This window comes from Myotis myotis, unplaced genomic scaffold (genome assembly GCF_014108235.1).
Source record: "Myotis myotis isolate mMyoMyo1 unplaced genomic scaffold, mMyoMyo1.p scaffold_m19_p_7, whole genome shotgun sequence".
Lineage (NCBI taxonomy): Eukaryota > Metazoa > Chordata > Mammalia > Chiroptera > Vespertilionidae > Myotis > Myotis myotis.
Window position 1 is genome coordinate 86,720,491 of NW_023416379.1, and position 22,635 is coordinate 86,743,125.

The 22,635-nt window shown below is 49.1% G+C and overlaps 2 protein-coding genes across 7 annotated transcripts in view; one reads left to right on the forward strand and one right to left on the reverse strand.

The window, feature by feature from the left end:
- The window catches only part of TAF8 (TATA-box binding protein associated factor 8), a 28,053-nt gene extending 22,371 nt beyond the window's left edge, over positions 1 to 5,682 (reverse strand). For 2 of the 6 annotated variants that reach the window (XM_036317630.1, XM_036317628.1), the window contains exons 1-4: positions 4,560 to 5,679; positions 3,640 to 3,796; positions 568 to 666; positions 183 to 245 (exon numbers count right to left, since the gene is read on the reverse strand). In XM_036317630.1, coding sequence (XP_036173523.1) covers positions 183 to 245; positions 568 to 666; positions 3,640 to 3,796; positions 4,560 to 4,604 — 364 coding nt within the window. In that variant the 5' untranslated portion in view covers positions 4,605 to 5,679. Of the gene's footprint in view, positions 1 to 182; positions 246 to 567; positions 667 to 3,639; positions 3,797 to 3,912; positions 4,082 to 4,559 lie in introns of those variants that run through there. The other 4 variants (XM_036317626.1, XM_036317627.1, XM_036317631.1 and 1 more) reach the window with 3 other exon arrangements.
- A 32-nt stretch (positions 5,683 to 5,714) lies between these two features.
- CCND3 (cyclin D3) overlaps positions 5,715 to 22,635 on the forward strand; it is a 91,288-nt gene continuing 74,367 nt past the window's right edge. The window contains exon 1 of the mRNA XM_036317634.1: positions 5,715 to 5,949. The gene's annotated coding sequence lies outside the window, so the exon portion shown is untranslated. The remainder of the gene's footprint in view (positions 5,950 to 22,635) is intronic.

Below are 22,635 nucleotides of genomic sequence, written 5' to 3' on the forward strand. Positions count from 1 at the left end.
ACAGAACGTCACATCCCAGTCCCATTAGCCCAAACAAAGGTGATGTTACAGGTAGCCCAAATGATGGAAGGAAGCCTGCAATAAGAAGCAGCTGAACAAACGGATCCCTGCCCTATTTAATTAATTCATTCCACAAGCATCAACTGAGAACGTACTGAGGACCTCAGTTCAAAGGCACTTACGGGCAGTAATGACCATCCTCTGGGACCGTTTTGCATAAGCAGGGAGAGTGTCCACGTTGAACCCTAAGAAACAGGAAAACAAAAGTCACTGCTGCCCAGACCAACAGATACTGAACTTGGGAGAGGAACATTGTGCTGAAATAGCTTAAACTCCCCACTCAAGCATTTTGCTGCCACTGAAAAGCTCCAGCAGATGCCCACCAGGGAGTTAGGAGGTCTCTTAAACGGGTTCAGAGGAACCCTCAGTTGGTAACCCCCTCGAGCTAAAAACCGACCAGAAGAATCATAAGGGAATTAAAAACACTCAGCAGATGTAGCTCACTCCTCACTCTCTCTCCCATAACTCCAACTCAGCTGCACTGAAGAGTTGGAAACGTGCACTCACCCATCTCAACAAGAGTGACCACAATATCTGACAGCGTGGGCTGGGTCCTGGCTGTGTGCTCACAGTAAGACTTGGCACTTCTCCCAATTTCCGAAATGTCTGGGAAAGAATCAAAGGCATAAAGTCTTATTCTCAGTTCCCTAAAAGGTAAGCAAAGGATTAACATATGAGCCAGCAACTTGACTCCTGGGTATATTCCCAAGCAAATTGTAAGCAGGAACATAAATAGATACTTATGTCCATAGTGGCATTATTCACAATAGCCTTAAGGTGGAAACAACCCAAGTGTCATCAAAAGATGAATGGATGAAAGTTAAAAATAATAATAAACCTTATTTAAAAAAAAAAAATGAATGGATGAACAAAATGTGGTCGATCCATACAAAGATTAGTATTTAGCCATAAGAAAGGAATGAAGTAGCCCTGGCTGGTGTGGCTCAGTTGGTAGAGTGTTGTTCTGTGACCAAAAGGTCACCAGTTCGATTTCCTGTCAGGGCACATGCCTATGTTGCATAACGGAGGCGGCCGATAGATGTTTCTCTCTCTCTCTCTCTCTCTCTCTCTCTCTCTCTCTCTCTTTCAAATCAACAAAACCTTAAATAAATTTAAAAAGAAAGGAAGTACTGATCCATGCTACAAAGATGAACCTTGAAAACATTATGCTAAGTGAACTGAACCAGACACAAAAAGGCAAATGTTTTAAGATTCTACTTATATGACAGAAAAAAAAATCCATAGAGCCAAAAAGTAGCTTAGAAGTTACCAGGGGCAGGGGGAAGAGGTGATTAAGGAGTTATCACTTATAGGTTTAGAGTTTCTGTTTGGAATAATGAAAAAGTTCTGGAAATGAATAGTGTTGATGGTTGTACAACATTGTGAATATATTTACTGTCACTGAATTGTACACTTAAAAATGGTTAAAATAATAAATTTTTATGTATATTGTGCAACCAAAAAAAGGGTCTTGTTGTCTGTGTTGTCTGTCTAAAGCTGAACCTCTGTTTAACAGTCATGCTTTAGTCCTTCTGAGAAAGGGGAAGGTATGAAGCGGACTCCATGAACGGGCTTCAAAGGGATGGGAGGTTCCATGAAACCTGAAATTGTGCTCAATTTTACACACACACACACACACACACACACACACACACACACACACACATTTCCGGGAATGGTCCACAGAATTCATCAGATGTAAGGGATCCAAAAAGGTTCAGAAGATAAAAGCAAGTTGGGAATGGTGTCTAACTGAAAACCTATCACCAACTTGCCATGCTACCCTGAGCAAGCCACTAATACCAGCCTTTACACAGGAAAATGGTGGGCAGCATCTGTTTACTGGGGGGGAATCTAATGGGAACTACTATTAGTCCATTCCTTTCGGACAAAAGTTCTCAAAGCGTGGTCTGGGAATCCCTAGGCGACCCTATAAACCTTTCCAAAGTCCACAGGTCCAAAGTGTTTTCATATTCAATTTTTTAAAAAATATATTTTTATTGATTTCAGAGAGGAAGGGAGAGGGAGAGAGAGCTAGAAACATCAATGCCGAGAGGGAATCGTTGATTGGCTGCCTCCTGCACGCCCCCTACTGGGGATTGAGCCCACAACCCCGGCATGTGCCCTTGACTGGAATCAAACCCAGGACCCTTCAGTCTGCAGGGCAATGCTCTATCCATTGAGCCAAACCAGCTAGGGCTCATAATCGAATTAAGACATTGTTTTATTTTTCTACTCATTCTCTCAGGCAGTTTTCCAGAGGCTATCTGACCTGGGATGACATCATGGCTCTGATGGATAATGGATCATATGCTTGTTCACTCTCATGTTTTAAAATTTTCTGTTTTACTTTCTAATGTGGCAAAATATATACACATATATATTTATATTTATATCTCCATCCCACTTATACACACCTCCACAGGGTCCTCAATATTTAAGAGTCCACAGAGGTTGTAAGATTAAAAAAAGTCCAAGATCACTGCTTTAGGAAAACATTTGGTATGTAAAAGTTCCAAATGTCAGAGAGCCATCTCACCTCGAACTTGCCCTTCCTGGGGCAGTCCACATCTAGTGACTGATCAAGACCAAAATATAAAGGCAGGGCCCTTTTCCGCCGGATGTGGAATACCTGATGGGCAATTATCATCCTAGAGCTCACCGCTGCAGTGGCCAAATTTTTGTTTGGCCTGCACTGCAGTTCAATTTATTCTATTTCTCCCTCTGCCTAAACCATTCTCTCACTGTCATCCATAGGTGTTGGTACCCCCATCCCTCATCCCATCCTAGTCCCCAAAAAGGCCCAAATAGGGAAATACATTGTATATGCAGAAAAGGCAGTATGAGACCATTCTAAATCTTCAGGCATTTACTTTTTAAAAAAATATATTTTTATTGATTTCAGAGAGGAAGGGAGAGGGAGAGAAAATCATTGATCTGCTGCCTCTTGTATGCCCCCCACTAGGGATGGAGCCCACAATTCTGGCATGTGTCCTTGATCAGAACTGAACTCGGGACCTTTCAATCAGCAGGCTGACTCTCTATCTACTGAGCCAAACCAGCCAGGACTCAAGGCATTTCCTTTTAAAAGTGTTTTTTTTTCCCCATTCTATAAAACGTATTCACCCTTACCCTTTGTATCTTTGTATATAATACAGCATTTTATTATATTAGGTGGTGGCATCTATTTTGTAGAAATTAATCCTAACTCTCCAATAAAATTATAAGTTGAGTACAGAACAGAAACAGCAATAGTAGCACCTGCAAGTCATCAAGAGCTTACAATGTTCCCAGCATCGAATGATTTACATATGTGTCTCACTTATACTCACAATTCCATGAGGTGCAAATTATTATTCCACTTCACAAATAAGGAAATTAAGAGTCAGGAGGCCTAGCAACTTGCCCCAACTATTAAGTGGTAGAGTGATGACTTACACCCAGGTCTACCTGATTCTAAAACCTGTAAGTCACTTGACTATGTTCTTTTTCTTAAATTCTCTCTAACACGATCACAGTGCAGGACACGGCACTGATGTGTGGTTGACCTGAAGAAGGCCTGTTGTTCCTGATACTTACAGCTCTGTAGCATCTCTGTCAATGTTTCCACGGACGCTTTCTCAGCACTCTCAAACCCTGCCTCCGTCAGCAAGGAGCTCACCACCACTTGCAGGGTTCGCCTCCGGGCCAGATGGTAATTGTCAGCAGGGTTAGTGGACTGTTTACCTCCCGATCTCTGTGAATCAGCAGCCCAGAAAGAGAGAAGATTTTCATCCACGAAACAAGGATGCAATCGCATAGTTCACACATCGTCATGGCGAGCACACATTCATTTGCTAAATACTTACTTACCAGTGCTTAACAAAATGTGATAGCCAAGTAAGTAATAACTGAGCAGCCAAGGGGCTCTAAATACGGAGACAGCCTTTCTGCTTCCCTAAAACGTAAACTTCTATTAACACAAGTGGCTGTTTCTTACTTTCTGTTTTAGCAGATTATGAGGCTCTACAGCTGAAGAAACACGTATGATGAGACTGAATTTATTTCTAACGCTCAGAAAAAAAAAAACCCATCTCTCTTGTTCCTCCCATCTGCACACCACTTCACTAACAAGGGAAATTAAAATAATAACACATGGTGCTGAGGAGAGGAGGGCAAAGGATAACAGCACCGGAAAGTAGGAAAGATAATATTTTGAAACAGGAATCCCTCCCAACTTTGGCTAGCCAATAAGAAGGCGGAAACGGCCTCTTCGGACCAATTAGGAGGTATTCCGGGTTCCCAACCCCGAAACGAGCCAATCAGCACACGGGTCCACCAACTCCGGAGGCCGCCGCCAAGTCCCAAAGAGGGAGGGCAGGTATGGCCTGAAAAACCCTCCTCCATACGGAGCTCTTGATGGGTCTGGATGTCTGGGAATGAGCCTGTTGCCCCGGACAGGGGAAAGCTGCAGAATGCCCCGACTCTCCCAGCTTCAACCCCGCGCCTCCCGCCCTTACCGTTCCGGAGCTGCCAGCCCCCGCAGTGGCCATCGTGTCGGCCATCTTGCTCTGGCGTAACGTGCGCGCGCGCAGGGCAGGATGGGATTTGTAGTCGTCCGGCGGGGAGGGGCGGGGCGGTGCTCCCACCTCTGGGTTTTCCAAAGCCCAACCAAAGTTGGGGAGGGGGAGGGGGAGGGCGGGGAGAGAAGGTTTCTGATGACCCGGCTCACGTGACCTACACTGAGCGATGGGTTGCTGTGAGCCTCGAAATTGGCCCGGAAAATGCGCCCTCGCTTGCACACCTCTTTCCCCATGAAATCGTTTCTCATAAAGAGCACACCCCTGGAACGCCCCATACGTGGCTGTTAGCAACACCTGGCTAGGTCCCGCCCAGTGCCAGTGACTCACTGTCTGCGGGAGGGGCCCGAGACTACGTGTTGTTAACCTCTCCAGGTGATTCTTCTGCAGCGGGAAATTTGGGGAAATTTAATGCTGTGCTGCGGGTCTACGGCCCGCCAATGGCCCACTTGCAGCCTAGTCCAGGTCTTCCATTGCACTCTGCTGTCCTCAATCCGCCGGTAGTTGCCGGGCCAGCCGGGAGGCGCAGAAAGCAGGGGGCTCTGTCCCTTGCCCGCCTCACTCCCAGGGTCGGCGGTGCCTGTGGGTTTTCTGTGCGCTTGCTCCCCAGCCCCTCCGGATGGGGGTTCTTGCGGGGCCCGCATCGCGCCTTATTCTTCTCCGTTTGCAGGTGCCTGGCAGGACGCAGACGCTGGGTTTGAATTCTAATGTCGCTAGCTGTGGGACCACGGGCACATGCCCGAACCTCACTGTGCCTCAGTTTCCTCTTTTCCTCTTTTGTGAAACGGGTGTGATTGATAGCGGGGGGAGGGGAGGGAACAAGGGAATGCAAACAGGGTCTATCGCGGTGCTAGACGTAGAGTCAGAGGTCAAGGAACCTCGCCTACCGTTGTTGTTTATTCCCAGGGTAGCACGTGATTGAGTGGCGAATGCCCTGAAGGCAGAAGTCTGGAAACGCACCTTCCCGACCACACGCACCTGAGCCTGGGGGTCGCCGCCACCCCCTCACCCCGGGCACACGGACGAGGTCTCAGGCCCTAACCTTAGCTGCGCAGAGCACCCAGCCCCCTTGATCTCCCCCGCCCCCTCTCCCCCACTTCCTGCCCAGCTTTCAACTCGCGATCAGCGGCTCTGCTAGGACTTTGTAAACACGCCGCGCCTGCGGGGGCGGAGACTCATTTTATTTGGGCTCCGGAGCGAGTGGTTCTCGCCCCTCCCCGCGGCTGAAGGCTGCGACCCCATCCCTCAACTCCCCGAGACTGAAGCCGGAGGCTGCGGGAGAGTGTCTTCGTCCACAACAGATGCTCCGGGGGGCTCACCTGCCAAGGAGGTAGGCTTGAAGGCTGGAGAAGCCAAGATAATGGGGGTTCAGCACCCCCCGTTGCTGGGATCTCCAAGCTCAGGCTGGACTCCCGGAGCCGGGGGTGGGAGGTGGGTGGGTTGAGGAGGTCACCGTGCTATTGTCACCTCCTGGTTGTCCCCCAGAGTTCGGCTCACTTTCTTAGTGGAAGGCAGAGAAGCCCCGCCCCCCCTCCAGTGCCCTGTCTGTCCACACAGCCCCCTTCCACGCTGATCTGGAAGCCCAGTGGGCTGTTGTTCTTCATAATCAGAGATAGAGGTGGGAGGCGAGTAGGAGGGCAGAACCAGTGTGGGCAGGCGGCCTCGGGGTCCTCCTGCCAGCCAGGGCTGAGGGAGGAAGCCAGAGGACAGGACTGGGAGGAAGAACCCTCAGTGCTCATCCTCTAGCGTCTGATGGGTACACAAACCACGGCCTCAGCCTCTTCTGTGTCAGGAGGAATAACTGAAGAGAGCGGTTGCTGTTACTAAGGGAACATGAATGTATTCGTTTCCAAACATTGATTGATCACCTACTATGTGTCTGGGATTGTATTGGATTCTGAGAGTGCAGTGGTGTTACTCACCTACAGTTAGTGTGGGTCATGAACAACAGCGAGAAGGCATCAAGCTGGGTGGCTGGGAAGGCTTCAGAGAGAAGAGGACATCAGAGTTGGGTTCTGAGAGGAGAAATGGACAGTCTTTTCGGCACTTATTCATTCCACAGAGTTGTACTGAACTCTGATTGTGGTGTTGAGCATTGGGATAATGGGGACCCAGATTTAACCCCCTATCTAGGTGTGAAAAAGAGGTGGTTATAAACAGGATGAATTCAGGGAGAGGGCTGGTCCCCCCAAACCCAGAGCTTCTTAGCTTCGCACAGCTGGGAGGGTTCATCTGGGGGTTACGTGACAATCCACACAATCTTGGGGCATCCATTCCTCAGCCCTGGACTCTAGGACTGTTTCCTTTAACAAATCCTTGCTTTATGCCCCTCACCCCAATTCTCTTTGAGTGAAGAGAACCGGCTCTCCTTCGCATTTCTGCTCTTTCAATTCCCAGGCTCCTTTGGGAGATGACTGACAATTTCCGAATCCATTCAACACTTGTCTGCTGTGGCCCTACTCTGTCTGTTAGGCTGGATGTTGAGGACTTAGTGATAAACAAGTCAGAGCATCCACCCTCCTGGCCTTCAGAATCAAAAGCATCTCTGAGACTTCCAGCTGGATCCCAGGTTAAGCCCAGTCCTTGAGACCATGACCTCCATGGTCCCAAACACCTTCTCTCTCCTGTTTTCCTTCCCCCAAGGGTTCAGAATACTAGCTCACACTTACATAGCTCTGTCAGGTACTCTTCTAAATGTCTTAGGTGGAACGTCTTATATAATTCTCCAAACAGTCCTATGAGGTTAAGTACTTGGAGGAGACTCAGGCAAAGAGGAAAGAAGTAATATTCCTAAAGAGGACCCCAGAAGGAAATGGCAGGGCTGGGATTTAAACCTAGGACCTTTGACTGGGAAGGCCCTGTTCTTAACCAGTAGGCAAACCTGCCTCCTTGACTGACCACAGAGTGTGCACTGGAGCCAGGGGTCTAGGAGTGTCCAGAAGGGACTCCATGGCCCTGAACCGTGGGTGATACAGAGGAGATTAATCTGTTAGCTGAGCATGTGTGCTGATACCTTTACAGAGAGCCCCAGCAGGTCTAGAGTAGGGTTGGTAGGGTTGGGGTGACTGCACAGAGCTGGCATCCTGCATCCTGTCCTAATGGCCGTGTGTGTGTGTGTGTGTGTGTGTGTGTGTGTGTGTGTTCCCTCAGCCTTAGTCACCAAGAGGAAAAGACCAGGGTTTGATGTAAGAAATAACTCAATATGGATATCATGTGCCAGAATCTGGGAGGTGGGAAACCAAGACACCTCTTTTGTTGGGAATCTTTAAGAATAGCAGAGAGCCCAGCTGGTTTGGCTCAGTGGATAGAGCGTTGGCCTGCAGACTGAAGAGTTCGATTCCGGGTTCGATTCCAGTCAAGGGCACATGCCCAGGTTGCAGCCTTGATCCCCAGTAGGGGGCGTGCAGGAGGCAGCCGATCAATGATTCTCTCTCATCATGGATGTTTCTAGCTCTCTCTCCCTCTCCCTTCCTCTCTGAAATCAATAAAAAATATATTTTTTTAAAAAAGAAAGAATAGCAGAGACCCTCACATTCTAGATTCCAGAAGGAACACCCTTATTGGTAGCTGACTAAGGAAGCCGGTCAAGGAGTGGAAGCAGTCTTTTTTTTTTTTTTTTTAATATATTTTATTGATTTTTTACAGAGAGGAAGGGAGAGGGATAGAGAGTTAGAACCATCCATGAGAGAGAAACATCCATCAGCTGCCTCCTGCACACCCCATACTGGGGATATGCCCGCAACCAAGGTACATGCCCCTGACTGGAATTGAACCTGGGACCCTTCAGACCGCAGGCCGATGCTCTAGCCCAGCCGTGGGCAAACTACGGCCCGCGGGCCGGATTCGGCCCGTTTGAAATGAATAAAACTATTGAAATAAAAGACCGTACCCTTTTATGTAATGATGTTTACTTTGAATTTATATTAGTTCACACAAACACTCCATCCATGCTTTTGTTCCGGCCCTCCGGTCCAGTTTAAGAACCCATTGTGGCCCGCGAGTCAAAAAGTTTGCCCACCCCTGCACTATCCACTGAGCCAAACTGGTCAGGGCATGGAAGCAGTATTTAGGATGCTCACCTCCTCCCCACAGCTGCTGCATCCCAAAGCTGCCTTGGTGGATCTGACCCCACACTTCTAGGCGGGCTGGGACAGTGGCCCTTATAAAATCCAGGCCACAGGACAGCGGTTCCATGGATTCCAGCCATTTTCCCATTACCTTTCTGAAACTAGGTTGCTCACAAGAGCCCTCTGCACAGATCTGGGGACGCCCGGAGACTGTGTTCTCTGCCTGTAGTCAGTCCACCCCCCCACCCCTCCCCCCCCCACCCCATCCCCGCTATCCCCCCCATGTATCTTTGAGAGAGCGGTGTGTGTTGGGGGATGGTAACAGGTAAGGATAATGTGGGCGTTCAGAACTGTCCCGGCATCCAGGCTGCTCTTCTGCCGCTCATACCCCCCTTCCTCCTCCTCAGAGGCGGCTGCAGGGGAACCTTCGGGTGCCCCAGCCCCCTGCGCCAGGCACACTTCCGAGTGGGGAGAGAGAACAGGTTGTACTCTTCAGAAACCACAAGAGGAAGTTTAGAGAGGGCTGGGGTGGGGAAAGTTCTGGGGCCCCTGCCAAGTTTCCCTTTCAGTGCCCAGCGGGTAGATGTGTTTATTTTGGTGTGTTTCTCTTGCCCTCAAAGATATTTAACTTTTAAACCCTCTGAGTTTTAAAGAGCTGTCGAGGCCTGCCCCATTTCCGCAGGAGGGTGTGGCCAGAGACAGGCTGGAAATGGTATCAGAACGAGGTAACCTTTCTGGGGCTTTCGCCTGGGATTCATGCTGCTGGGGAAAGGCTGCCTGACTCCAGAAAGTCTCCTCTTCTCCCTCTGCCCTTTCACCTTCCTCTTCCCCGAGCACTCCCTGCAGCCCTGCATTCCTCAGGACTGTGGTTACCAGGCCACTGAGGAGCCGGTGATGGCGCCAGAAGCTGTCCGAAATCTTTTGCCTGCCTAATCTCATTCCCCACATCTTCAGGTTGTAAATACCCCTACTCCCAATTTACAGATGGGAAAACAGGCTCAGAAAGGCTAGGAAGCTGGCCCGAGGGTCCCCCAGCCAGTAGGGGCAGAGGTCAGATGTGAGCAGTGGTCTCTGATTTCAAAGCCTGGGCTCTCGATGTCTCATTTAGCCCCCACACCGAGCATCCGCTTCCCCAACATATCACTCCCTGAACAGCAGGGAGGCTGAAACCCAAAGATGTGTTTGAAAATGATGCTGACAGTGTGGGGAGAGGATGGCTTGGGTACAGAATTGGAAGAAATTCCTTGGGAGTTAGTATATTAAAGAAGAACAACTGAGCGGAAAAAAAAAAAAGACACAGTGGGTGAAGGTTGAAGTCACACTCTGAAGGCCGAGCCCAATGGGGAGAATGCTTAGGAGGGATCGTATAGCTGTGTCCAAACATTGGAAATGTTGCCTGTGGAAGCCCCCAGGTAGGGGGACCAGAGGAGGCAGATTTCTAAAACGCAGAAGAACTTTCTAACTGGTAATTGCCTAATTCCCTCCCGAAGAAGTCAGTCCCTCCTGTAAGAGAGTCTAGAGCACATGCTTTGGAGGGGCTGCCGCCGCAGAGGAGACCCTAAAAGTCCTTCCACCTCCAAACCTCCCGCATCATCCCTTCCCTGTCATCCTCCTCTCCTCCGCACTCCCTGGCCCTTGGTGTCTCATCCGTCCGCCAGGTGGGGCTGTTGCCCAGTGTGTCGCTCCAGAGGCAGCTGGACTGGGCGAAGAGCTCCACCTGGTCCTTCCGCCGCCATCTGGCTGGGTGGGGCCTCTCGGCCACCCCATCCCCAGCTATCTACATACCCAGGCACAGACTTTTGACCCATAAAATACCTCTTAGGTCTCCTCTGGGCTCAGGCTAGACCGGGCAGGCCTCTGCCCCTAGGGTAGGCTCTCTTCCGCAGGTTACGGATTCCCTCCCCCGACACTTTCTCTTTCCCCTTCCTTGACCTTCTTTTGCCCTTGAACCAGAAAAATCCATATGTGGGTGCAATAGACAAGGCCAGCAGCCTCATGGGCATGGCGGGGTACCTAGTGTGGTATGGCTTTTCGGACCCTTCAAAGGCATGACGCCCGTGTTATCTCCTTTAAGGGGCCTCAAAAGCCATACCTCTCTGAAACTATTTGTCCTCAGTGGTCTGACCAGTTCTCCTACCCTGGCAGAAATTCCCCCTGGACAGCCACGCCTAAGTGGGGGGGGGGGGGGGGGTTTGTAGGAAGGAGGGGGAGGAGAAGTGTTGCTTGGTGCCTGTTTGTTGACTCAGATCTGCTTGTTGCTACCCAGACCCTTAGGAAGGCACAGAGCCCCTGGGGCCCCAGGGACCCAGCAGGCAGAGCCCAGGGTGAGCAGGGGATAGAGTGCATTTGTAACCCCTGTGGCCACAGGACAACGTGGAGGGCAGGGCCAGAGAAAGAGGCCATAACTAGTAGTTCCAAGCATGAGGTAACTCATGTACTCTCCCCAACAACCTTGTGAGGCAGGACACCCATTTTATAGATGAGCAAATGAAGGCACTGAGGGTTAAGCAGCTCGCTTGCATTTACACAACTGGTCAGTGGCTGAGCTGGAAGTCTGACTCGGCCATTTGACTATAAAGTTTGTGCACATAACCACTAATCTGTGCTTTTGCTCATGAATTGGTCAAGAGAGGCTGTACTTAGAGAAATCACTCTGATTTGAGTCCTAGCTACTTCCCTGAGTTTCTCATCTGTAAAGTCGGCATAATATAGCCCTTACCTCACTGGGTTATTATAAGGTTTAACAATTATAATGATTTTTTTTTATTTTTCAACTACAGTTGATATACAATATTATATTAGTTTCAAGTGTGTAACATAGAGATTAGACGTTTATATAACTTACAGATAAGTTAGACTATTACCCTGATAAGTTTAGTATCCATCTGACACCATATGTAGCTATTACGGTATTACTGACTATATTCCCTGTGCTGTATTTTACATCTCCGTGACTGTTTTTCATATCTGGCAGTTTGTACATCTTAATTCCTTTCCCTTTTTCACTCACCCCATACCCCCTTTCCAATTGGCAACCATCGATTTGTTCTCTGTATCTATAAGCGTGTTTCTGTTTTATTTTGTTTTTTTTAGATTTTACACATAAGTGAGTCATATGATATTTGTCTTTCTCTGTTATTTAGCACAATACCCTCTAGATCCATCCATACTGTTGCAAATGGCAAGATTTCATTCCTATTTATGGGTGAGTCATATTCAACAATAGCTAATGTTCATTGCATACTCCCATGACAAGTCTGAGCTTTTTGTGTCCTCAAAACAGGTCTATGAGGAAGGCACTATTTAAAAAAAATAAAAAATAAAAAATAAATATATATATACACACATACATACACACACACACACACACACACACACACACACACACACATAATAGAGGCCCAGTGCACAAAATTTGTGCACGGATAGGGTCCCTAGTGGCTGCTGGCTGCTGGCCAAGGCCTTCCTTCCTTCCGCACCACCCCCTGGTGGTCAGTGCACATCATAGAAAGCGATCAAACTCCTGGTTGGTCGAATTCCCCAGGGGACATTTTGCATATTAGGTTTTTATATATATAGATATTTTGATTGATTTCAGAGAGGAAGGGAGAGCGGGGGGAGAGAGAGAGAAACATCAATGATGATAGAGTATCATTGATCAGCTGCCTCCTGCATGCCCCACACTGAGAATTGAGCCCACCACCTGGGCATGTGCCCTGACCGAGAAGTGAACTGGCGACCTCCTGGTTTATGTGTCGATGCTCAACCACTGAGCAACACCAGCTGGGGGAGGCACTGTTATACCTTTATAGACAGGGAAACTGAGGCACAGAATGGTTTCACGGAGTCAGGGGCCAAGGCTTCAGAGCCCACATGCTGCACTCGGCTCATGAGACAACACACACAGCCTGCTGTGTGCTAAGGAGGTCATAAGCCCTTAGAAGTGATGGCCTCAGTCATCATCGTATCATCGTCCTCGGCCCCTCCTAGACTGAGCTCCTTGGGGTGGACAGGGGGCTACCCCCAAACCAAGAGACAGCACTGTGTTCTTTCCTCGCCATCCCACCCATGACTTCATTTCACCCTTTTTCCTAAAATAAAAATCAGCCCACAAGTTCTGGCCTGTGGTCAGATAATTGGACAGAATGCTTGAAGTTGGGGCCGTCCCAGAAACTCCCAGTTCTGGCCCCAGCGTTGTCTGCTCCAGCTTACCCTCCCTCCAGCTCTCCCTTCTCTTCCCTCCAGGCCGGTCCTTCTGCCCCCTCCCTGGGGCCCCCCGAGTTCTGGGAAAGGAAGCCGAAGCAGGGCCTCAGACAGATGCAGCTCCAGCTTGGGCCCCAGCTGGAGGTGTTGGAGGCAGAGGGAGGGGGAGAGGACTGGCCAGGGGAGGAGAGGAAGGAGGGGACACAGAGGGCCCCGGGCTGCCTGTCCCCATGGAAGCATCTGTCCCTTCTTCATAGACCCTTTCCTAAGCTCCCACTTATTCAGCACACACTGCTGGGTGCTCTGGTGAGAATCCGCTGAGTAAGACCCGGGGCTGGGGGGGGGGGGGGCGCGTTTAATTCCTCTCTGGCAAGTGGACATCGCAAGCCGTCCTTGGATTATGGAGGAGAGGAGCGCTGTCCCTCCCAACAGGAGGCCCCTGAGAGTCAAGGCTGCTTTTTCCTTTTCTTCCAGGCCCTTCCCTTTTCCCTGAGCAGTATCTCTTACAGAACCACAAGCTTGGAGACTGTTCAGATGTGGAATCTATTCTCATCACAGTGGGAGAGGATCTCGGGGTTACAGACTCTCGGATGGCCTGGGTGGCTGAGCACAGCTGCCTGGCCCTGTCTTTTTTCCTTCCAGTCAGCTGGTGCCTGCTGGTCCTTGGGGCAGCCTCCATCTGTTCTTGGAATGGACTTAACTTCCACCTCGAAGGCCGGGCTGTTTTACTTTCAGGTCTCTTGGTCTCCAAGGAAACGGAGTCTTTCCCTGCTTGGGCCCAGCCTCTTGAGTTCTAACTCCAACCTCCCTGTTCAGCCGCTAGGCGTGAGCTTGGTGCCTCCTGGGTGGTCCTCAGAAAGTCTTGCTTCTCCCGGCTCCTTCCAGGCCTTCCCTCTGACACAGTTTCTGGGAGTCCTTTTTGGTATGCTTTGTAGGAATCGATGATGTGGATTTCTCTAATCCTCATTTCTTCCTGGCCCATGGCAGGGAAGATGCTGGGGATAATAATAGCGTATCTTCCCACAATACTTCCCCATGCCAGGGCCTGTCGTGAGTGCCTATATGTACTACACGCCATTTGTAAAGAAGTAAGTTTATAATAAATAGGACATTTATTAACTCATTCCTCACTTATTCCTCATAAGAATCCCATGTGGTTTCCTTAGTTTACAGATGAAGAACTGAGGCCCAAAGGTTAAGGAACTTAACAGCTAGCCAGCCTAGAGAGCCTGGTGGCTGAAGGAACTCTGACTTGCCTCTCCCTGCACATGGTGTCTGCGTGTGTCTGTGCACGCGTGTGTGTGTGTCCACCCACCAGGGGGAGTGTGAGACGACAAGTTTCAAGACCACGTCAGGATAGGTAGAGCAGGCTGGGAGGCCTGTGTGTGTGATGGCGGGTCTGTGTATGACCTGCATGTCTGTGTGGAGGTGAGATGTCGTGGATCAAGTCCCGCAGGCAAGCCCAGAGCCTCGCCCGTCCCTCTGTGCTCCTGGCCAGAGCTTCAGGGTTGTCCACTAAGCGAAGCAAGATGGAAGGGAAGGAGCAAGGATGGCCCAGCCCTGCCCTGCCGGCAGGTCAGGTGTCCCACAGGACCCAGGAAACATGAGTGGGTGGTGGCGATGTGAGCTCTGCTAGGTGGGGCTGGGGCCCTAACCCATCTGAGGAGCCCTGGATGAATCAGCCCGACCACAGCCGCCCCAACTGCAGTGATGGTGACAACAAGCTCTTCGTCCAGCCCCCCCTCCAACACTCATTTTCCTTTCCTTTCGCTCCCCAGACTCAGGCTTTGGCAGGGTGTGGCACCCGGGCAGTGGCTAAGGGGAAACACCTCTGGAGTTGGTGGTTAAGCTGGGTCCTAATGCTAGAACTGCAACCTTGATCTTCAAGATACTCCACCCAGAAATGGGCAGTAGCCCTGGCCTAGGGTGGATGTCGCATACTCTGTCCAGAAGACAGGATTGCATATGTCCAGGGCTCCTGGGCTCACCCACCTGGCATTTCCCTCCAACGATACCTGTAGGTCTCAGGATCGTCCAGTCTTGTACGGTAGAGCCACATTTTATAGTGTAGGGTTCAAAGTCAGTGTAAAAACAAAACACATAAAAGTTACCATTAAAGTCTCTTTAAGCTGCTCATAAAACGCAGTGCACCTACTGTGTGCATTCTCTCCTGTCCCTCAGCATCTCTAGCATAGCCAGATCTCATTGGAACAGATGGCTGAGTCTTTGGAGGAACTAAATTATGTTGAGCTTGGGGTAAGGGACCACAGTGTATAAGCAATACGTAGGTTTCTGTGGTTGGCTGCTGTCTTCTCCAGTAGATACCCTTGAATTCGTGGTAGTTAGTGTGCACATTTAGGAATTCAGTAAGTACTTGCTTCTGGGCTCCCTGAGCCACAAGAAAGGGTGGAGTGACAGAGCTGTGGGAATCTGGAGGAAGGAGCAGTTACTTTTGGATGGGCTAACCAGGAATTTCTTTCTCAGAGGTGCCCTGTGAGAAAACAGGAGGCGTGGGCTTGATGAGAAATTCAGTTTTACATGGTGGTTGCTTTTGTATGTTTTTACTTTTCTGAATACGTGAGTTTTTTACTGAAAAGCCATGCTGTAGAAATCATTATTTTCTATTCTTATTTCTCTGGCAATCATTAGGCCAACTTATTCTTTATTATGACTGATTCTTTCTAAAATAACTAGCAGCTTTTTCTAAAATCATTATTGTTTCTGTAACAATAATTGTTCTTAATGTGACCACTTCTTGTTTCTTTAATGCTTTAACAACTCCAGCAGCACACTGGTGCAGGAGTGTAAGACATGAGTCAAGGTAAAAATGTTGAGGGTGGGTGCGTGTCAGAGCCCCTGAGTCTGCTGAAACCAGTGTTTTCAATCCAAGGCAGTAGACATCAAACTTAATGGTCTCAGAAACACTTTACATCCTCAAAAATGTTATTATTGAGGATCCCAGAGAGCTTTTGCTTTGCAGGTTGTAGCTGTTGACATTTAATTTCTATTAACATTTTTTAAATGAGAAGTTTAAAAAATATTTGTTCATTCCTTTCAAGTAACAAGAAGAAACTCATTTCCTGTTAACATAGCATCGTGTTTTTTTCAGATGATCATATTCTTTATAAAGTTACAACTATATGTCCCAAAGTGAAAGAAATGAATGAGAAGTGTAGCCTTGTTTTACATTTTTGCAAATCTCTTTAATGTGTGGCTTAACGGGAGACAGCTGGATTATCAGTTCTGCTTCTCCTCCAGTCTGTCCTCGTGTGTTGTTTGAGTCGATGTATATGAAGACAGATATGCAGTTGGAAAGAAAGAACCTTGCCAACTGTTCGAGAGGATAGCTGGCCTAGAGGGACATTTAGCTGGAAAGAAATTTTTGGACGATGGTGAAGAAGCTGAATCCACAGTATTGGATTGTGGAGCTTGGACTTTATTATTTTATTTTATTTTTTAAAAATATATTTTATTGATTTTTTACAGAGAGGAAAGGAGAAGGATAGAGAGTTAGAAACATCGATGAGAGAGAAACATCGATCAGCTGCCTCCTGCACACCCCCCACTGGGGATGTGCCCGCCACCAAGGTACATGCCCCTGACTGGAATCGAGCCTGGGACACTTCAGTCCGCTCTATCCACTGAGCCAAACAGGCTAGGGCTGGACTTTATTTAGTAGGTAATGGGGAGCCATTGAAGGCTTTTGAGAAAGGAAGTGACATGAGAACTGTTTTAAGATGATTTCTAGAGCATCAGTAGAAAAACAGAATTGGCAAGAGCGTCTATATCAGGGGTTCCCAATCTGTTTTTGGCCATGCCCCACCTAAGCATCTCTAAAATGCCCCCCAAGGACATATAATTCTTATTATTCGAAAAGTGAACGCCTATTCATGTGGAGGAAGCCTAAAAGGCCATTAACTTGGTCTAAACAAGCTTCCAAAGAACATGGCATCCACGAAAGAGAAAAATAAAAGAACAAAAGGACAATTGAAGTACTGAGGAAGAAATCACTAAGTAATTGTTTAAAAAATAATAATATGAAGTGATATGAAAAAATAGCAGATAAAGTTTCAAAACATAAGAGAACTGAAATGCATTAATACATCCCAGTATATATTTATATATTGTATATGAGGCCACTAGAACCATAAGAAATGCAAAAAATTCACTGTTAACTCATTCTTAAATTGCCTCCCTTAAAAATCAAACCGCCCCCTGTGGGGCGTGTGCCCCACGTTGGGAACCACTGTCTACACAACTATAAAAAGGACCGAAACTAGGGTGATACCAGTAGAAATGGAAATGAGGGGTGATTTGGCAAAATATTTTGAAGGTAGAAAGCAACAGAACTTAGTAATTATTTGGGAGGAAGGTATGAAGAAGCATCTGCTCTGTGAAATCGCTCTTCCCTCCCTCTGTTAGGCACCATGCATTCTTCATAGATGAAGTATGTGGCCACATGTTATAGTTGGCTGCTTGCATGTCTTCTGTCCTACTGGGCGACAGTGGGTGCTCAGTAAATGAATGAATGACGGTAATCAAGAATTACGACCCCAGGCCGAAACCGGTTTGGCTCAGTGGATAGAGCATCGGCCTGCGGACTGAAAGGTCCCGGGTTCGATTCCGGTCAAGGGCATGTACCTGGGTTGCGGGCATATCCCTAGTAGGAGATGTGCAGGAGGCAGCTGATCGATGTTTCTCTCTCATCGGTGTTTCTAACTCTCTATCTCTCTCCCTTCCTCTCTGTAAAAAATCAATAAAATATATTACAAAAAAAAAAAAAAGAATGAATACCCCAGGATATTTCAGCCTGCGTAGCTGGTAGAATATTGGCGCCATTAACGGGAATTCAAAGACCAGGAGGGAAAGATATCCGTTATCATTAAGTATCATTAAATAAAGGATAGGAGGAGATGTCAAACTGTGAATGAGGAGAAAATAGTGGGTGGACCTTGAAATATACTGTTCTCTTGGCAAGGAATTACATTTTTCTAGATGCTAAAGATTTAGGCAGAAATATGAAAAACATCTAGGAGGGATCAGAGATTATCTGCTCTTTATTCCCAAGTAACTCAAGTTCAATTAGGGCTGTTTTTCTAAACTAGAAATGTTATTTTATTTTAACCCATTTTATACACACACGTGCACGCACGTGTGTGTACATATATACCAGAGGCCCGATGCATGAAATTCATGCACGGATGGGATCCCTAGGCCTGGCTGGTGATCAGGGTCGACCAGGGCCCAAAGGCCCTGGCAGGGTCGGGAGAGGAGGCGATGGTTGCAGGGCCGGGTGTGGAAGGAACGGATGCCAAATGCCAATGCCGCCCTCGGTACCCCACCACCATGCAGTTCCCCGCCTCCCCCTCTCCCCTTTCCTCATCGCCACTATGGCCACCACTGGGGCCTGCTGGCTGGGGGGAGGGACAGGGCCTGCTGGCCAGGAGAGGGACCACAGGAGGTTTGCCGGCTCGGGGGAGAGGCTGCAGGAGGTTGACCACTGGCCCTGAGGAAGGAGCCAGCCCTCGGCCCCCCTGGGAAAAGGGTCACGTTCTCTGCCTCCCACCCCCGGTTCCCCATCCCAGCCCAGGGCTAGAAGGCCCTGGCGGGGTTGGGAGAGGAGGCAACAGTCGCTGGGCCAGGCACAGAATTGGGGCCTGCCGGCCGGGGGGGGGTTGGGGGGGGTGGTGGTGTAGAGGGTAGGGGGAGGGAGGGACTGCAGGAGGTTGGCCAGCCAGGGGAGGTTGGCTGTGGGAGCGCACTGATCACTAGGGGGCAGCTCCTGCATTGAGCGTCTGTCCCCTGGTGGTCAGTGTGCATGATAGTGACCGGTTGTTCCAGTTGTAACAGTCATTTAGGCTTTTATATATATAGATATGTGTGTGTGTGTGTGTGTGTATCCTATATATTGAAGAGCTAATATGCTAATTAGACCAAACAGCAGAACAACCATCCGGACGACTGTCCAGACAACCTTCCAGACGAAGCCAGGGCTGTGAGGGCCGGCCAAGGCCGCCAAGGCTGCAAGGGGCTGTGAGGGCTGGCGGAGGCTGTGAGGGCCTGTGAGGGCTGGCCGGGGCTGCGAGGGCCGAGCCTCTTGCATGAATATCGTGCATCGGGCCACTAGTATAGATATAAAACAAGTTTCACTAAACAGAGCTTACCCTTAGTCCAGATGATGTACTCTGATATTTTCTTTTTTATCGTGTTGTTTCTTTTTTTAAAAATGGTGGTCATGATCAGCTTCATGACCCAGTAGAGTGTTCTGACTTGCAATTTGGAAAACACTGAATTGGAGAGGTTTCAGTCTTCTCTAGCAACAGAATGGATTGTTCAGGGAATTTATTGGAAGAAGGTTGGGAGCTCTTAGACTCACCAGAAAGGCTACGAAACCAGGTTTGGAAATGGGCGGAAACTAACAAAGTGCTCGAGGGCTGGGCAGAGGGACTACAGGAGATGAGGAGATGACAGTAGCTGACTGGCTGCCGGTATCTGGCCAGGCGTGATAGGAATGGAGGGCCCGGCCTCTCCAGTTTTTATAATGCAGGTCAGGCAGGCAGGCTGGCTCCTGGGTTTGCACTAGAGGAGAGGGAATCCCTGAAAGGAAGTAGCAGTGTCATTGGAAAGGGAATTGGTGCTCAGCATTGAAAAAAGAATAGTCTTCAAAAGGTAGGAGCCATAACGTAGGCACACAAAAGGCTACCTACCAGTGAATGGTGTCCTTACACCAGAGTGGGGCTCAGTGGCCCTGCTAGTGGCTTTGTCGTGTGGTGAATTCTCCGTTCAGAAATCAGGTTGCCTGTCGGTATCAAAATCAAATGCCTCTAAAACATCCCGACCCTCTGCCTTGGTAATTCTACTTTCCAGGCTCAATCCTATTTTAAATAATTCTGAATATAGAAAAGACTTCGTCCAATGATTTTCATCAAAGTGTTATGTACAGTGACAAAAACTTGGAACAACTGAAATGCCTCACGGTAGAGCATGGTCAGGCAAAGTATAGTACAGTTGACTCTTGAACAACACAGGGGTTCCTAGCACTGACCCCTCACACAGTCAGAAACCCATGTACAACTTTTGACTCCCCCAAAACGTAAACTACTAATAGCCTACTGTTGACCAGAAGCCTTACCAATGACGAACAGTTGACACACATTTTTATGTTACAAGCATTATATACTATATCCTTACAACAAGGTAAGCTAGAGAAAAGAAAATGTTATTAAGAAAATCGTAAGGAAGAGAAAATACATGTACAGTATTTATTGAAAAATATCTGCGTATAAATATAAATGGACCCATGTTGTTGAAGGATTAACTCTATATCAAATGAAATATTAGATAGCTATTAAAAATGTCAGCTGCAAAAAATGTGATGTCACAAAAATTATTTCTATGGTAACATTAAGGAAAAAATTAGAATACAAAATTATACGTACAATGTATTTACAACTATATATTCACACACACACACACACAAATAGAGAAAAGACTGGAAGAAAACATATCAAAAATATTAGCAGTGGTTGTTTTAGGGGGCAGTGAAACTATGGGTGAATTTTTTTCTACCTTTTTCCCCTTTTTCTAAATGTTCGGTTCTGCAAAAACATGAAAAATGCAAAACCAGTCATGAGTTGTATTTCCATAAGTGAATAGGAAATCATCTTATCATTTCCATAGCATCTCACTGGAGACAGTAAGTGCCAAGTATACTGTGTGGCCTGGGAGGTGGCAGCTGTCTGTGCCCCAAGTTCCCAATAAGCCAGGATTATGTGCCGGCCCTTTAAGTCCTGTGGCACCAATAAAACTGAAATGCAGGCAACTCTTGGGGTGACCAGCTCAGGTTGTCATGGCGGTTGAGGGTGGGTCTTGACATTAGATGACTCACTTTGAAGACCTCGCTACCCGTGGGTGGGCACAGGGTGGGTCTGAAGTGTGGGCAGGCGTTTCTTTGAGGGGCCTGCTTTCTTCTTGTCCCTTTCAGCAGCGGGTAACTAAGGTGGTGAGAGCAGGGAGCAGGATTGTATCCAGTATCTGCCTTCCCCAGCCCAGCAACAGAGAAGGAGGTGGAGTCTGGATTGAGCCCCAAGATAAGGAATATGCAGCAGCTGACAGGGGAGATCAAAATAAACAGCTGTGCCCCCAGGAGAATGAACTCCACATTCCATTCTCTGATCCCACCCCCAAGCGCCTTCCCCTGCCCCACCCCCATCCGTGCGCACTCAGCATCCCCATGAGCTAGAAGGGCCTCCGCTGGGCCTTGGCTTAGCTCCCTGAGAACCTTCCCACACCCACCCCCTTCCTCAGCCAGAGGCTCTGGGGCCGCTCTCCAGCTGTCTGGAAGGGAGTGAGTCTTCAGGACAGGTGGCCGGAGGCGGATGGAGAGGCCTCATCCAGGGCTGGGCTCCACCTGTCAGACTGGGCCACCCTCACACTCACACGTGGGCTACTCCAGGGAGGCCCAGGAACAGGAGAGGGCTGGGCTGTGGTGGCAGGCCTGGGGAAGCTGAGGCAGGACCTGGGGGCAGCGTGGGGTGGACGGGGAGGGGAGTGTGCCGTGGTCCTGATGGCCGGGTCTGCAAACACCTGGTCGGGCCTCACTGCGGGTGGGCCCTGGCCTCTGGGAACTTGCCGTCCAGCTGGGGAGTCAGACAGCAGGTACAGGATGTGTAACTCCCGAGGCGGCTTCTGGCCGGTACGGAAGTCATTCCTCATCGTAGTGCCTAGGGGTACCCCCAGCTCTAAGGAACCCCTGCAAGGCTCCATGTCTCCTGAGGGTTCAGGTCACTGCTCCTGACACCCTAGACTCCTTTCTAGACATGCTAACCTGGGACTGAAAAGAAGGTAGAAGGAGCAGATATCGTCTACCTCCTGGGACTGGGCCAAGCTCTTGGGCCACCCCTTCTTCTATATCACCCCCATTCTAGTTCCAACCTGAACAGTTGGACTCAGCTAGACCTGGGCATTGAGGTGCTTTGGTGCAGCACTGGCTCCCACCGTGTGCTACCACTACGTCCCAAAGCTCTAGGGACTCTGGACATAACCTCGTCCATGGCCTGTGTCCAGGGCACACAGAGGATCAAATCCAGGGGGAGGTGCGTGGGTGTTTGCTCTGATGTGCGACGCAGTAGGATGGTTGAGAGAGGAAGGTAGTGGTGGGCTCCCGAGTCTGCCCACCGGCCTGGCTGTCTGTGGGGAGAGCAGCCACACACATCCCCATTGTCCAGTGAAGGGTGTGTATGGAGGGGCCTCACTACCCTCTCAGTCCCTGACTGCTGGCAACCTGGCATTACTGTACTTAAATGACTCCCTTGAGGTCCCCATGGTCCTCTGATATCCCACATCTCCAGCAGCCTGCTGGGCATCTTCTCTCTGACCCCCCCCCCCCCCCCCCGCCCCTGCCCAGCAGAGCAGACCCAGCAAATGCATGCTAATAGTGGCCAGGACCGACTCATAATGTGCAGAGCCCTTTGTCCAAAAGTTATTAAGAATTTCAGGGTGGTGACAACAAGAGCGGGGCCCTTCTGGGCACGGGTTTTGTGTGACTACACGGGCCGCGTGCCCGGGAGGCCAGCCCTGATGATAGCTGACACTATCGGACACTTGCCGGACACGGCGCTAGGTGCTCCTCATGCATGATCTCATTCCTTCCTCTCAGTAGCCCTATTATCCCTATTGTGTGGGTGAGGAAATTGAAGGATTAGACAAACCGCATAACTTCCTGAGGTCACGGCTCTCAAGAGCTA